The 15,858-nt window shown below is 39.4% G+C and overlaps 1 protein-coding gene across 1 annotated transcript; it reads right to left on the bottom strand.

Annotated features, from left to right (window-relative positions):
- Positions 1-7,179: 7,179 nt before the first annotated feature.
- LOC133462686 (uncharacterized) lies at positions 7,180-14,940 on the bottom strand. The gene is made up of 5 exons (XM_061744058.1): positions 14,864-14,940; positions 10,535-11,156; positions 10,039-10,369; positions 9,782-9,957; positions 7,180-8,455 (listed from the first exon to the last, which is right to left on the bottom strand). Exons 2-5 carry the CDS (start codon positions 11,128-11,130, stop codon positions 8,179-8,181), a joined length of 1,380 nt encoding a protein of 459 aa, XP_061600042.1. The 5' UTR covers positions 11,131-11,156; positions 14,864-14,940; the 3' UTR covers positions 7,180-8,178.
- Between the last annotated feature and the right edge of the window lie 918 nt (positions 14,941-15,858).

Below are 15,858 nucleotides of genomic sequence, written 5' to 3'. Positions count from 1 at the left end.
TTTCAACATAATAGTGTACTCATTTTAGTTAGTTGCTACAGTCTTTTCTTTCTTTCTCCTTCATTCCTGCACAGTTCCTGTTTATCAGCTCTGCTGCTTTAAATCTCTCGTCCTCTCCTCTGTTTAAGTCTGTCACATCCTCTGCAGTGGAAATGTTTTGAAACATAACTTTGACTACCGGTACTTTAGGTTTCGTTTTCCCAGCTTACCCAGCTCCTCCTCAGCTTGCTGTAAACCTCAGGCTCCCTCTGTCATGGAGCTTGTTCTTTCATATATATATATATATATATATATATATATATATATATATATACACATATATACATATATATATACATATACATATATATATATATATATATATATGTATATATATATATATGTGTATATATATATATATATATATATATATATATATATATATATATATATATATATATATATATATATATATATATATATATTGCACCAAATGCAGCAAATATCACAGAAGTTTGTTTTGAAGTGAAATGTTTGAAGCATCACATTTATATTTATATATTAATTCATATCGGCTTTAACATGAAGAGAGTTTATAAACTTACAGAAACTCTTGAGGCTCCTTTTACTGGACGGCTGGTGAGAAGCCGATGAAGTGGATTTACCCTGTTTCCTTGCAGGATGACTCTGTATGGGACTTATCTGCTTTTGCTTTCTTTTCTGCTTTTAGATCAGTTCTGCGCAGTGGCGCAACATTCGGGTATGCACATAGGGGCGCCAAAGCGACGGGGGGGCGGGGGTGGAATTATTTGGAGTGTGCATTTTCTGTATTTAACAGCGTTTATGTGTAATTTATATGATTAATAACAGCAGCACTGATTAGGCTCCCCTCTGCTCCTTCACCTCCTCTCCTCTCGTCCCCGACACACACACTGGTATGAGGCTGCAGCTCCAATGCGCGGCCCCTCGACTGTTTGAATTGGCACTTAAGGCTTATTTATGGTTCCGCGTTACACCAACGCAGAGCCCACGGCTAGATTACTACTGGTAAAACGACAGGTTACTGTTGTCTTGTTGATCAGTATTTACAACAGATCATGACAAGAAAAATAAAGGAACTTGTTTGTGGTTGTGTCTGTGTGTGTGTGTGTGTGTGTGTGTGTGTGTTGGTGGGGGGGTGGGGGGGGGTTCAGACAGTTATCATTTGTTTAAACTAAATGATGAATCATAAAACAGATAAATCTTAGAACTTGGAAGTGATACACTTGAGTTTAATTGTCTTCACTGGGATATAACATACAGTGCTGCTGTGATGCATCTCAGTCTGATGAGTGTGATAAGATGCAGTGTCTAATCAGTAACTGATATCCTACAGGGATATAATTAAAAATTTTAATTTAATGTTTTTCATGTGGTTTGACTACTGTATTTTGAAACCTCCTTAACACAAAGTTCATGTCATTCAGGTGTGAGGATGAAAAGAAAGAAGAGAGGAAGAGAGAGAAAGAATCAGGACAGACAGGGGAAGCCAACAGGTTGGTCTAATATTAGGTGGAAGTGTAGGAACAGCCACTTGATACTAAGTGATTAATATCTAAATATGATTTATATTGAAAAATTGCATAAGCAAGATGTGCAATTTATTCAAAGGTATTAAAAATGCTTGTTGCAAAAAACCTAGATGTCCAGTATGGTTTGAATTTCTGCTGACCAACCTGTGTCCTTTATCATGAAAAGGAACCCGAGAGGCACTTTAGGTGCATGGTTTTTAATATCATCATAAGCCTCGTGCAGTCCAGCTGCATTGTTTTGAAATCTCAGATGTATAATTCCTCTCTGCTTCTGCTCCAGGTCTGGAGTCACTCACCTGAGCCTGAATGGAAGAGACAAGGTGCTCCAGAAAGATGGCGTCCTTGTTGCCATATTTATCTCAATCTTAATCATATGGAAAACACTCAGAACGAGCGCACCTGCCCTGAATCCTAACCCTAATGCTAATCCTGAGCCGTAATGGAAGGGACAGCACCGGTTCGAGTCGCGAATGACCTTCTTTTGGCCTCATATAATGGATTAGTGTCCATACTGGTTCTACTGGAGCTCCGTGCTGCTTTTGACACTGTAGATCAGCATTTTACTGCACATGTTAGCGCATGTGGTTGGGATTAAAGGAACAGCTCTAGGTTGGTTTAAATCATATCTATCTGACAGATTCTAGTTGTTCATGTTCATGAGGTTTCTTCAGAACAGACGAGGGTCTGCAATGGTGTCCCGCAGGGTTCAGTGCTAGGGCCAATCTTGTTCAGTATATACATGCAGCCATTGGGAAGTATAATCCAGAATCACGGCATTCATTTTCATTGCTATGCTGATGATACGCAGCTTTATTTGTCTATGTAGCCAGAAGAAACAGAACCGTTAGCTAAAATTCAGGCATGTCTTAGAGACATCAAGGAATGGATGTCAACAAATTTCTTGCTTCTAAATTCTGATAAAACAATAGCCCATGCGGCCTAGCTCCGCAATATTTGCATGATCTGATAGTACCTTCTGTTCCTAATAGACAGTACTCGAGTTGAGGGGGTATGAGGGGAGAATGGCTGAAATAAAAATGGTCCAAATCATCCCCCCTTTCCATCCCTTATGTCATTTCATCAATGAATGTGGTTTTACTGCTATTTCAACATTTAGAGTCATCACCAGAAAAATAACACCAGAAAAATAACTTATTTGACAATTTTCACCTGTTTCAAGTAGATTTTCACTTGAAATAAGTAGGAAAATCTGCCAGTGGGACAAGATTTATCTTCTTATTACAAGCAAAAAAAATCTTGTTCCACTGGCAGATTTTTCTACTTATTTCAAGTGAAAATCTACTTGAAACAGGTGAAAATTGTTGTTTGTTGTTGCAGTGATGAGTCTTGTTTTAAGTGTAATGAGATTTTTTTACTAAAATGAGACATTTTAACTAGAAATAAGACAAATATTCTTGTTAAGATTTTGAGTTTTTGCAGTGATCCATTTTACTTATCCTGTTAAGGACAGAAGCATATTGATAAGTTCAGAAAACTGTTTTTTATTTTTGTGTTTTGATGTATTTGATGTAAGCCCAGTGGATATTTAAAGCTTACAGAAGGCTGCATTTAACTGCTGCTATGTCATTCCTGCAGTATTTTTGCAGGTGTTTTGGTCAGTGCTATTATTTGTAATATATTATATTATTTGTAATCAGCACAAATTATCTGTCCCCATATGATAAAATCCACCATCCCCCCTGATTTTTTTTTTACAACTCGAGTACTGCTAATAGATCTCTCTGCTCTCAGAGTGCAGGTTTCCTTGTAGTTTCCTTGTAGTTCCTTGAAGTTTACCATTACTATGGAACCAATTTCCAGTTTGGGTTAAGGAGGCTGACACCGCCTTCACCTTTAAAACCAAACTTAAAACATTTCTGTCTAATAAAGCCTATAGTAAAGGTCGGAGCCATATTACCCTTTTCTCTCTGATAACGTGCCTTTTTGTGCTGCCATATATGGGCATGGTGGAGTCTTGTTTATGGGTGGCACTTTGGGTGTGTTGGCGTTTATTAATTTGAATGTGTGTAGGTGTATGGGACCTGTATGTTGTGTGGGGCGAGTGTGGGTGAGCAACTTTCTGAACTTTTTGAGGGTTTAATCATTCCTGTTGGAAATGCCCTTGCACAGTGATATGAAATAAACAAAGTAAGTGTGTGTTTGTTAAACCTGTGAAATGGAGCAATAAAGTCCAAAGTAAGTAAAGATATGACGCATCTTCAGTATACGTCATAAGATTTTTTGAAAATATACACTGTAATAGTTAATGTGAACTCTAGTGTGTTGGGGCCAGTAGTCATAGCTGTATATAGTTTATAGTTTTTTATAGTTTATAGCTGCAGCGGATGGACAAGACTAAAATAGTCTGTCTTAAGGATAGCTTCATTGTAGATATGCTGCTATAGACATACGCTACAGGAGGACACAAACATGATACCCTGAGCAGTTCCCCTCACCCCTCCTTCTCTCCCCTTTTTCTCTTTCTTGTCATCAGATAAACCCTCAATTATTAATTTTAAGTATCTCATCACCATAATTGTTTTCCATTGTTCTTGTAGTTTGTTGTGCTGGTCTGCCCCCCTCCTTTTTTCTTCTATACGTGTTTGCAGGCCAGAGCTTCAGGAGCTGCATGCTGCCCTGCAGTCCCCCCTCTGATCATCCCACTGCTGCTGCCACCTGTCTGTATGGATGTCTGGTAGATGCCTGCTGACATCCTGACCTGCAGTCCCCCCCCCACCCCTCTGACCAACTCAGTGTCTGCTGTCTACATCTGCTAATAGTTACCTCTGCAGTGCACTAGCTAGCCATTGTGTCTGTCTCTCCTTTCTCTGTTCTTCATTCTCTCTGTCTGTTTTCTCTTTTCCTTCTTTGCCCAGTTGGCCTTCTGCAGGAGGCCCCCCCCCCCCTTATGATCCAGGTCCTGCTCAAGGTTTCTTCCCGCCTAAAGGGGAGTTTATCCTCGCCACTATTTGGCTTAAGGTTTTTCTCCCACTAGGGGAGTTTCTACCAGTCATTGTATATGTGATAATTGTTCTGGGGTCCTGTTCTGCGTCTCTGGAAAGTGCTTAGAGACAACTTCTGTTGTAATAGATGCTATAGGCCTATAAATAAAATTAAAATTGAAAAATTGAAGGTACTACGGAATGGCATCCTTCAATGCGCTTGTCAACCTTGCCTTTATTGCCGCCTTGGTAGCATACTTAATGAAGCCACATGGAGGTACTTGCCCCATATTGATCTCTGATCAGACCCTCACCCCACTGAATAACACCAGAATAACAAACCACACAGAAACACACGCCCATCCATATACTGTGGGAAACCCTGTATGTGAAGGGAAGAAGCGAATAGCATATGAGCTCCAGTCATTTATTCATCTATACTCTGAAAACAACCTTAAGTGATGCTCTGGCAGACACAGCGTGAATCCAGTGATAAAGGCTGAAGAACCCGACCAGAACAGAGTATTACTTTCTCCACTACACAGATCATTTAGAAAATAAATAAGGTATAAAAAAGTTCTTAGAATGGTTTCTTACCACAAATAATGCTCACTGGCCACTACATGTACATCTAAAGGTTCATCGTTTAATGCTGCATTAGTGTGTCTCTGTGTGTGTGTGTATCTTCTTAGGTTAACACTGCATGTCTGAAAGGGACTTACCTAACACATTTATTTCTAATTTTCACGTACTTCATGCAGGTGTGGCGAGGCGTAGTGCAGAGGGGGAAGTTGTCCAACAACGCCACCTGGGGAATTGCACCCCAGGAAATAAACTCGACTCGGTCTACTATGAGGTCACACAGATTCGTTACACTAAGTTAAAAGAGTACATGAGACGGACTTCCAAAGATATATAAATTATTTTTATTTAACAATAGTTTAAAATGAACATGTTCTTTTCAACCCGAGTGTCTGCTAAAACCAGTAGTTTAAGGGGAAAATAAACAAAAAAGGGGAGCAGGGCCAAACTCAGGGAGGCGGACAGATTAAAGAAACTTAAAACACACAACACTACAAACCAAACCACCACGTGCCACAGCAACTTAAGGGATGTGAGATGGGGACCACCACCAGGGAGTCTGCCACGCACTACCCAGCTCCTGTCCAGGGGGAAAAGAAACAAAATTAGGGGAAGTGACACTCAAGGGTTGGATTGTACAAACATTTAAAATGGCCTATTCTAAAACACTCTCACAACATTCACACCCACATGCACACCAACATAAAGAATACAAAATTGTTTTAAGGTAAACACAAATACTTAAATGGTAACTCAGCTATGGGTGGTAACCCATAGCTAAATAACAAAATCAGACATGTAACCAAAAACTAAACATAACCAGATGTGACTCAAAAAAAAGAAAATAAATAAACAAAGAAAAATGCTCTAAACAGCTGGCCCAAGGAGGAACCAGAAAGCAAATGAATAATTAGCCAAAAACAAACAAAAAGAAATAAACCAACAAACAAAGAAACACAACAATTGCGGTGGGGCTTCCGTCTGATGCGTGGAGAGCCGCAACCAGAACTAGAACAATAGCGTGGAAGTCAGAGTGAAAACGGAGTGAAAACGAAGCGGCTGCACCAAGGCTGGAGGCCGCAGAGGTTTGACTTGGATGGCTGTGATGGTCAGCAATAAGCTGTGCAGTGGATCCTAGGAGCGCAGGAGGAGAGAAAACTTCTGTAGATTCCACAGCTACAGCAGGACAGAGCAGAGGGCAAAAGCTGTTAGCACAGGGCTACTATAGCCAACAGAGATGAATAAAAAGAGCAGGCATACCGATAAAGAGAGCTTTAACGCTCACGATCCAGTCCCAGTCTGCAAAACAGCAGAGAGGGGACACCACACTTCCTCCAGCTGCAACCCAACTGACACGGCTAACACTGAGAACAAAATCACGGTGGTTGTTACACCATAATGTGCCACCACGTTGCACAACGTTGACACACCTACACTTACCTTGTAAACGACCACACTCTAATCATGCCAAGACCAAGCTAACAGAGCATGCCAAACAACTGGAGCAAGCCGACACAGGTCCTTTCCAGGTAAATGCCAGAGAGAGGATGCGACCTGCAGGAGCGCAGTACTTATCAGGTGGTGCTGATTAACAATCAAGCACAGGTGATGCCGATTGAGTGGGAGGGGGTGGAGCAGAGCAACACCCGACCTGCCACACAGGCTAAAATAAAACTTTTAAGATAAAACATGGCAGGATAAGAGGACATAATGAGAAATAAAACATATTCATGACATGTTTCTTCCAGCTTCTGTTGGGCTTCAAGATCCTTGATCTTTCTCTCACTGCTATAATTCCAACTCATTTGTCATATTTTATTGTTCTAATGGTTTGTTCTCAATTGATACAGCAATATAATTACAGTTGTGGTCTGAGCAGTCCAGGGGATCCAAGCAGGCCCAATCCATTTATGTAGCAAAAAAGCCCAGCTGACTAAGAGTAAAGTTTAGATATTGCTGAATGTTAGAGAATTAATGTCAGATTTTCATAAAAACAATAATCTGGAATTAACAAAATTAGTTTGTTATAATTTCAACTCAGGAACTCCAAACAACATAAACATTGTTTTGTCCAAATTCAAGTTTATTCATATCAAACCACAATTTGTTCAGTTCTGAGGGGATTTCCTCCATAAGCTGCTGTAAATTCTCCCCTGAACAGGAAATATTTGAATCATCAGCAAACAGAAACATTTTTGAACATTTACACATCATTTATGTATAGAAAAAAGAGTTTATGACCTCTGGGGGACACCACATACAACATCCAAGCATGATGATTGAAAGTCACCTATTTTCACAAATTGTTGCCTGTTGCTTAAATAACTTTTCATCCAGTGTAAAACATCTCCCCCGGTACCATAATGCCCCAGTTTTTTTTAATTCATATGTCATGATTTATTATGACAAATGCGTCAAGACCTTCTGAGTTGAAGAAGCTGCATACAGTATGTCTCCTCAAACCACCCCGTAAAGGTTTCTAGATTATATCCTGCTGTTCTATAGATGCAGGTTATAATTACATTCTTTTTATTTTTCATATAAATTTCTACTGTTATACATTTACCTTCATAAAATCGCTGAAATTAGGAACGTTCTGCATGTCTCAGAAACGCAGAAAAACTTGTACATGTTTGTTTCCTCACAGCTGGACTATTTCAAGTCATTATCATTAATCAGGCTGTTCCTGGATTTGTCTGATGGCAGTTGGGTCTGGTTCTGCTGGAGGTTTTTTTTAGCCATCTTATGATATGTTCAATTTTGTTTTGATTGTATAAAACTTGGTAGATCATTCTCAGAAATTCAGGCATCAAAGGTGATAAATCCGACATTACAGGGTTAATGTAAAACTGCAGAACTTGAAAATGAAATCTGAGCTGGATAACCTGTAAAACACACATTTATGATCATAAATTAAATGTTGGATATAATGAAAACCTCTCTGCACATAAACAACACACACAGAACATTAAATCCCTGAATGTTTTGCTGTTACATCAACAAATTAACGTCAGCGACAAACACGCCCTTCCTCCTAAACAGAGCTCTCAGCTCATGTTAGCAGGGGCTCAGAAGGTGCACATTCCCTCTCAGCTTCTACTTTCCTAGCCTCCTCTTTTGTTGCTCTGATCCGTCCCTCTGTTGTCTGTTGTCCTGTTGTCCTCTGGTGCCAGCAGCCCTGCTCTCTTCAGCACCATGTCAACATTGGGAATGAGTTTTTCCTGGAAATCCCAAAGTCGTCTGTCCTCATGAAGCTGCTCCAACGTCAGTGATTTGCGCAGGGCCCCGCGGACGTGAATGATCCGACAGACTTCTGAAGGAACATGGTACTGTTCTCCAAATATCTGAAGCACCTCATGCACTGAAGTCTGTACCACCGACCTGTGATGCAGAAACAGAACGGAGTTCAGTCGAATGAAAATCTAAATAATTGCCTGCAACCAGGCATTTTCTAAATGTTACAATTATTTTCTTTTTAAAAAGCAAAAAATAGGGCTTGGAAGAAGTTTGATTGCACCTCCCTGTAATTTTTTTGTAAAGTTTCTATTTACTTTTTTAATAAATTAAAAAATATGTATATTATCTCAAGAGACATTTACCAGAGTAGTAAAATCATTGAAAAAATGTGTCCAACATAGCGCTGTCTCAAAAACCATCTTGTAAATCCTTAAACTTAGGTTCATGTCTACTTCTGATTCTCCTGTTTTCCTCTTACAATATTTAATTTTCAGCCTTTAGAAAAAAAAAATCTGAAAAGGTTTCTGAAGAAAACCAGAACAACTTTGGATTTGAACAACATCCTGAATTTGAAGAGTGCGCTGACTGCATGCAAGTCATTAGTAAATCAATGTAATCCATTGAAGATGTATAAAACCCAACCTTACAGCCTTTTCAACTTTAGAAATAGCCTGAACTACATGAAAATGTTTTCTGATTAATCAGACCAACATTTAGGAAGATCTAGCAAATTTAAATTTACCGGCTCTACATCTAGACTTCTGGGCTACTAAAAATGTTCAACTTTTGCAAATAGATTTAGCGGAGAAACTGCACTGTGAAAGGAAGATGGATAAAGGAACCGACTAACATGCGAACAAATGATTAACTTGATAGCCAACTAACCGGTTATCTTCACAAGTTATCTTCTGTTGCAGTAAATCCACATTCATACTCCATAAAACTGGAATAGTGGTGTAACTGGTGCACTGAGGTTTTCAGTAATCTCATAAATATCTAGTTGCACATAAAAGGAAACGTTCAATTCAATTTATTGTCATATGCAGAGTTAAAATGATCATTCTTCTTGATTCTTCATTCTTCTTCCGTGGCCCGTTGAATAAATGACATATTCAACAGTGTAACTGAAAAATTTGCACCCGTTCAAAGTTTAAATAGGTAGTAACTTATCAGTTCCTGGTGGCGCTTTCACAGTGAAAGATTTATACGCAAACTACACACAACAGCAGAAAGTTGTTCAAAGTTATTAAATTAAATGTCACCCCCAGAGGATACACATATGTTACACTGATATATGATGAATCCAATAAAATCAAAAACTGCATGATTATTTCAGAAACATGATACGATAAAATGTATGTTTTTTTTAACACATCATGTTGGAGAGCTTTCTTGAAAGCCCAGCTTTTATTTCAGGAAAGAGGGGAACCTAGTTAAAGTTAGACCTGAGTGAGGAGCTCTTCGCCCTACCTTGGCTGAACTATCATCTTGTATGGATGGTACACATGTCTGTCAGGGTCTTCCCTGTGGATGTGCTCCAGGATATTAACAGTGGGAATTCTAGCCCACTGACGAAGGTGAAACCTGTGACTTGGCTCAATGTGCTCTGTGGGAAAGATGTGGTTCTCAATGAGGAACACTCCAACCTGCAGGATGGGGATATGATTGGAAAGTTGGAGGATGAATGACATTTATTCATAAAAAAGTGCAGCTTAGGTATAACTCACATTTTTATGTGATTTTTCCAGGTTCCTCATCAGAGATATCAAGTTATCGTGCTGGTATGGCGTTATGATCTCGTCTATGTCGTTCAACAGGACATAGCGTGAGCGCTCCATGGATCTGTAGATGCATTCGTTAAGCTTTACGAGCTGGCCAAAGTAATGCAGGTCCCCTCCATGTTCGGGGAACTTCCAGCCACGAGATGGCTTCAGGTGCTTGTCGATGGGCCAAGGAACTATTTCCACAAAACCTTCTTTGCTGTAACTCTGCAAAAGGCGGTCAAGGTCCGCGCTGCAGCTGGTGTTGTAGATCACCACCCTGTCCACACCAAGTAACCTGGGACAAAACGTCGTTTTAACAACCCTTAATTAAAAAGAAAGAAGTGTTTTCCACATTTGCACTGCAAAAATACTACAATCGAAATGCCATTTAGAAAGAATATAATCAAAGAGAAGTGGATTTTGTCCATTTTGAACCCTTTCAGGTGTTGCTGCTGCTGACCTGTACATCTCCAGAGTTTGTGCATACTGAAGGACATTGCTGTAGTTTCCAAACAGGCTGGAGATGCAGACAGTGAAGTTGAACCTTCTCTCTTCCTTTTTGTTTCTTATTGGAAGCCAAATATGGTTGAATCGCTCCTCCACTTTGGCTTCAGTCACAAGAGTGACATGTGTCGCGTCGTCGCACTTCGGAGGAATCCGACACACGACATCCGTAGCACCGAAGGGGAAACCAAAGTGGTCCGAGTGGGGTAAAACCGTGGCTGGAGTAGTTTCACTCAAACTGCTAACACAGCAGAAAAGGCAGTGAAGAGGTTGGATGGAGTCTCGTTTAAATATGCCAATGATGCGTATGTCGAACTCTTTCTTTCTCTGGTCCATGTAAGCCGACACCAGTAAGTGCTTGGTGTTATTCAGTGGAGTGATGGTCTGATCAGAGATCAGGATTGGGCAAGAACTTCCATGTGGCTTCGGGGCAGGCATGCTCGTTCTGGGTGTTTTCCATTTGACTAAGTTTACTAAGAAGGAGGCAATGAAGGTAAAGTAAACAAGTGCAATGAAGAACGCTATCATTCTGGACAACCTTGTCCCTTCCATTTAGGTTGAGGTGAGTGACTCCAGACCTGGAACAGAAGTGGAGAGGAATTACACATCTGAGATTGAACATGATACAATGGCCGGGTTTCCCAGATCCGACCTCTCTTAAGGACTTAAGAGAGGTTCAAAGAAGGTTTCACTTAAGAGAGAACCCTAAGATACGGGTGTTTCCCAGATGACTTCTTAACACAGTTCTTTAGTTTCGCTCTTTCAGAAGCTCTTTGGAGGAGCTGTCCGGTTCTGAAACTAAATCAATCGATGCCAGGCAAATCGATCACCGATCACTATCAGCGCATTTTCACACGCAGCACTGCTGCCTAACGCACTAATTCCCTGCTGCCTGTGCGTTATAATGAAAAATTAAGATGATAAATATAATTCAATGACCCTTTTTCATCCAAACGGTGCGTTACTCCGTTATTTCTGGCTACAGTGAGGCTTTTTTTCCCCACACGCAGAGACCGGGAGGAAACGTGGTGGGCGTGTGTGTGTGTTCAAAAACATGAGCCAAGAGAAGGCGAGTTTCGCAAATCACAACGTGGAATTACAGCAATCCCTGGTTTTTCGCAGGGGTTATGTTCCAAAAAGAACCCGTGATAAGTGAAATTCTTTTTACAATTATAGATTCTAATTGCAGAGATCAGCACCGCCTCGCACGTATTCCTCCTCTTCTGAATGATGCTGCATCCCGACTCTGTAGCGTCTTTTTATCCTAAACCCCGCGGTGCAGGTGGGTTTTTTCAAGAGAAGAAAATAGTTATGGGTCGTTGTCTTCGCTCTTTTTTCTTCTGGGCAAAAATATTCTTTAATACAAACCGACACCATTGATTATATTTGAGACTGTAATGAATGATTCATCAAAGGCTCCTGTTCTTCAGCTGCTGCTTCCCTGTCATCACATAGGTGCGCTCGGGCTCGCGCACGGCAGGAGGATCGGTGTCACGGCTGCCTGGACAGCCCGGTCCGACAGCACGTCCAGGGGACTGAAGTGCTGACGCACGAATGCGTTCATAAAAACCGTTCTGCTTCGCGCACGGCGACGCGGTTGATTTGCAGCGAGAACATGCTGTATAGCAGCCAAATTATCAAATAAATGATATTCATGATGATCGTTTTATTTGTGCGTAATGCATAAAGCATATACAGGAACACACTTGTTATTCCTTATTTTTCTTTTTTTTTCCCCCTTTGCTGTCACCAATAAATGCTAAACAATATAAATCTAAAGTATAAAATAGATAAAAAATTTGTGCGGGGTGCATTGTTTTAATATCTCATTGCTTGGTGTGATATTGATTTGCCTGACGCGGCTGGATCTGTGAGTCTTTGTTCACTAAGATGGTTGTAAAGACTGGGTCAGCAGCATCTTTCATTTCCTTCTTAATGAAAGAGATACTTAACCTAAGAGCAACTCTGGGAAACGCGATTTTCTTTCACAGGCTCCTTAAGAAGGTTTGAAAGAAGTCTTTCGCTGTTAAGAACTACTTAACTGATCTGGGAAACCCGGCCAATATCATTTGAGGGGAACTTTTAAACGTTAATTGTCAACAACAAACTGGCTGTAACTTATTAAACTGGAAGCTTTTACTGACAAAAGGGTGCATTTGATTTTGAGACTCTGGTTAATACTGTACCATCACCTGTGAACATATCCCTCCCAGGAGTTCAAGACCTCATGTTTGTGATTAAAAACTAAACTAAAAACAAAACACTGATAATAGAAACCCAAAATTACACCTATAAACTCAGTGTCCCTAAAAGTCAAGTCTTCTCACTCTATAAATCCATGTCTGTTAACTACCATGCCTGTTATGTTATTTTATCTCATTAGATTTTGTTTTATTTTATTGTTTTTCATTGTTCTTTCATTGTTTTGATGGTTTTTAGGCTACTCATCCTCCTTTTTATTTATTACCTGCTGTAAAGGACTTTGGTACACCGAAAGGTTCTTGTAAAGTGCTGTGTATATAAAGTACATTTCTATTTGCATACATCTTACAGAAGGATTTGCATTGCGGTTATCTTTGACACAGACGCATGTCGTTTCTGAAAGTTTGCCTGATATCTTATCTACTCCCTCACATCCCTCACCATGAAAACGGTTTCTCTTTCAAATGCCTAAGAAAAAACAGGTGCAGTCTTTCCTTCAGCCAGGTATTGACGCACCTTGACTGAAAACAGGTACAACAACGTTAACAGCGCTTTTAAGAGAGCCATCAGCACTCTCTTCTCAGACGATTGTCAGGCCAGCCCTCTTAAAGATTTTTGTGCTGCTTTACTATCGAAATTACAGTTGCTGCTATTATATGCCATTTACAAAATAAAAGCCAAATGTTATGCGGAATTATATTTACTATATTATTATATAGTAAATTATATATCTGTTTGTTTATATGGGTGTCATATGAATAAAAGACAAAAAGGAGGCCCAATGTCTTTACAATAGCCGCTGAATTAGATGTTTTTCAAAGTAAAATTCACAATAAATCCTAGACAAATGCTCTGTTAAAAAATAATTGGCATTGACATAAGATGAAAGCTAGTTATTAAAATAAAATGTTCAGGTTTCCACAGACTCATTCCTTTTCAAACTTATAGTATACCATCTGGGAGTGCCAATCACCAAGTTTCAACCAAATCTAATGTGGTATTTCAAAATAAAGTGCAATACAAATCATGTATAAATGCTATATTATCACTATTTTGACAAAGTTATGAAATAAAAACTCCTGGTTTCCACAGACTCATTCCACTTTAAACTAATAGTAGGTCTATCCCAACTGGCAATATCACTTACCAAAAATCATGTATAATTGCTATTTTACAATTTCATCGACAAAGTGATAAAATGAAAAGTCCTGGTTTACACACACACACACACACACGCACGCACGCACGCACGCACGCACGCACGCACGCACGCGCACGCACACACACACACACACACACACACACACACACATATATATATATATATATATATATATATATATATATATATATATATATATATATATATATATAATTTACTGTATTATTCTCATATATTGTAATTATGCATTTTTTAAGTAAATACAGTTCATCTTTACTCACTATGACTGTTTTGTTCATTCACACTGACATTATTTCCCATAACATTTAGCTTTTATCTCAAAAACACCGTGTAATAGCGGATGCCGTCATTTGCTGCAAAGCGGTTGAAAACATTGTGCTCCGGGTTGACAGTCATGTGAGAGGAGCTGCTGGCATGACCACATATCACCCATGGGAACCGGTGATGGTCGGCGTTTTGCATCTTGCATCTTGCATCTTGCATTTAAACTCAAGACTCGAAATCATGCACATCCGCACAAAATCCGCACAAAAGAAACGCACATTCAGCTCAGCTGCTTTGTTTCGGACCTTTGTGAGAGTTACCATGCCAGGTATGATTGATAATCTACACCAGAGTTAAAAACAGTGCAAATATCACATAAAAATCAGCTATAGATTTTATGAGAATTTCAAACAATAATTTCAACGGTTGAAATATGCTGCAATATATCTAAATACTGTATGGGGGGGAAAAAAAATACTCCAAAAATGACCACAGGATGAATCACATCAAAAGCCTACTATAAGGAAGTTCATAATTTAATTTTTCTAAACTCAGTTCAGTATGAAAATGTTTGAAGCATCGCATTCATGAGAGAATTTATATCAGTTTTAACATGAAGAGAGTTGATAAACTTACAGAAACTCTTGAGGCTGATGTCCCACCTTTTACTGGACGGCTGGTGAGAAGTGGATTTAAGCTGTTTCCCTGCAGGATGACTCTGTATGGGACTTATCTGCTTTTGCGCGCTTCTGTTTTTCAGAGGGACTGTTCGTGGGCGGAGTCATCCTTGCAAGTAAAAAAACAAAACAGACTTTAAGACTAAATACAGCCTTGGCCTGACTAAATGTACAGACTGTTCCGCTCAAAAAAGATTAACACTGACCTTAAAGATGTTGTTGGTAAGAATGAATCTTCGTTTATGCCTTAAAATCATTATGCTTCCTGTATTTCATTGTCACCTCATGTATGTTGTGACCCTCTCTCAAATCTCATTCTTGGTAACTTAGACACTCAGTTTCAGTCCAGTTATTCACCAAGTTGGAAACAACATATTAAAGAGCATTTAATAGGTTTTTCCAAAATACAAAACAAACAAACAAAAAAAAAAGATATTGCAGTATAAACATTTTAACGAAAATGAAACAAAGCCAGAATGTTCTCTGCAATAACTTAAATCTGAAAGCAGCTTCTTCAAAAAAACTTCAAAAATAAATTAGTGTTTTGTATCAATCATGTCTTGAACCTCTAGACAAATTTGTTGATAGGCTTAAAAAACATTAGTTACTGAAAGAACTCGAAACTGACAGAACTAAAATATCATACCGGAAAACTACTGAATCAGTATTAGAAAAAAAAATACTATCAGAAAATACTTGCCTCCCAATCGCCAACAATGACCCAGGTATTGCTCCACTCCTTGTGCCTAATCAATATCTAGTCCTATCCCAGAATAAGACCCAATAATCCCTGACTCAGGGCCTTCACTTGAACCTGTCGTGTTTGCCCATCCTCAAGGTCCTGATCTCTGAAGTGGCATCTCCAAATACTGAAGGATTTCTATTTTGTCAGTATTTAGTGTTTGGAAGTTTATAGGGGAACCAGGTTCGAGGGGAACCAGGATTTGCTGATAT

Source organism: Cololabis saira, chromosome 16 (assembly GCF_033807715.1).
Source record: "Cololabis saira isolate AMF1-May2022 chromosome 16, fColSai1.1, whole genome shotgun sequence".
NCBI classification, from domain to species: Eukaryota; Metazoa; Chordata; class Actinopteri; order Beloniformes; family Belonidae; genus Cololabis; species Cololabis saira.
The sequence above is the reverse complement of the archived record's forward strand: the minus strand, read 5'-3'. Positions and strand labels throughout refer to the sequence as shown.

Excerpts from the sequence above, each read along its gene's own strand:
- LOC133462686 (XM_061744058.1), bottom strand. The coding sequence starts at position 11,130 with ATGGAAGGGACAAGGTTGTCCAGAATGATAGCGTTCTTCATTGCACTT. Across the intron at positions 10,370-10,534 it reads CAAACTCTGGAGATGTACAG|GTTACTTGGTGTGGACAGGG; the intron begins GTCAGCAGCAGC and ends GTTTTGTCCCAG. Across the intron at positions 9,958-10,038 it reads TGGAAAAATCACATAAAAAT|GTTGGAGTGTTCCTCATTGA; the intron begins GTGAGTTATACC and ends CCCATCCTGCAG.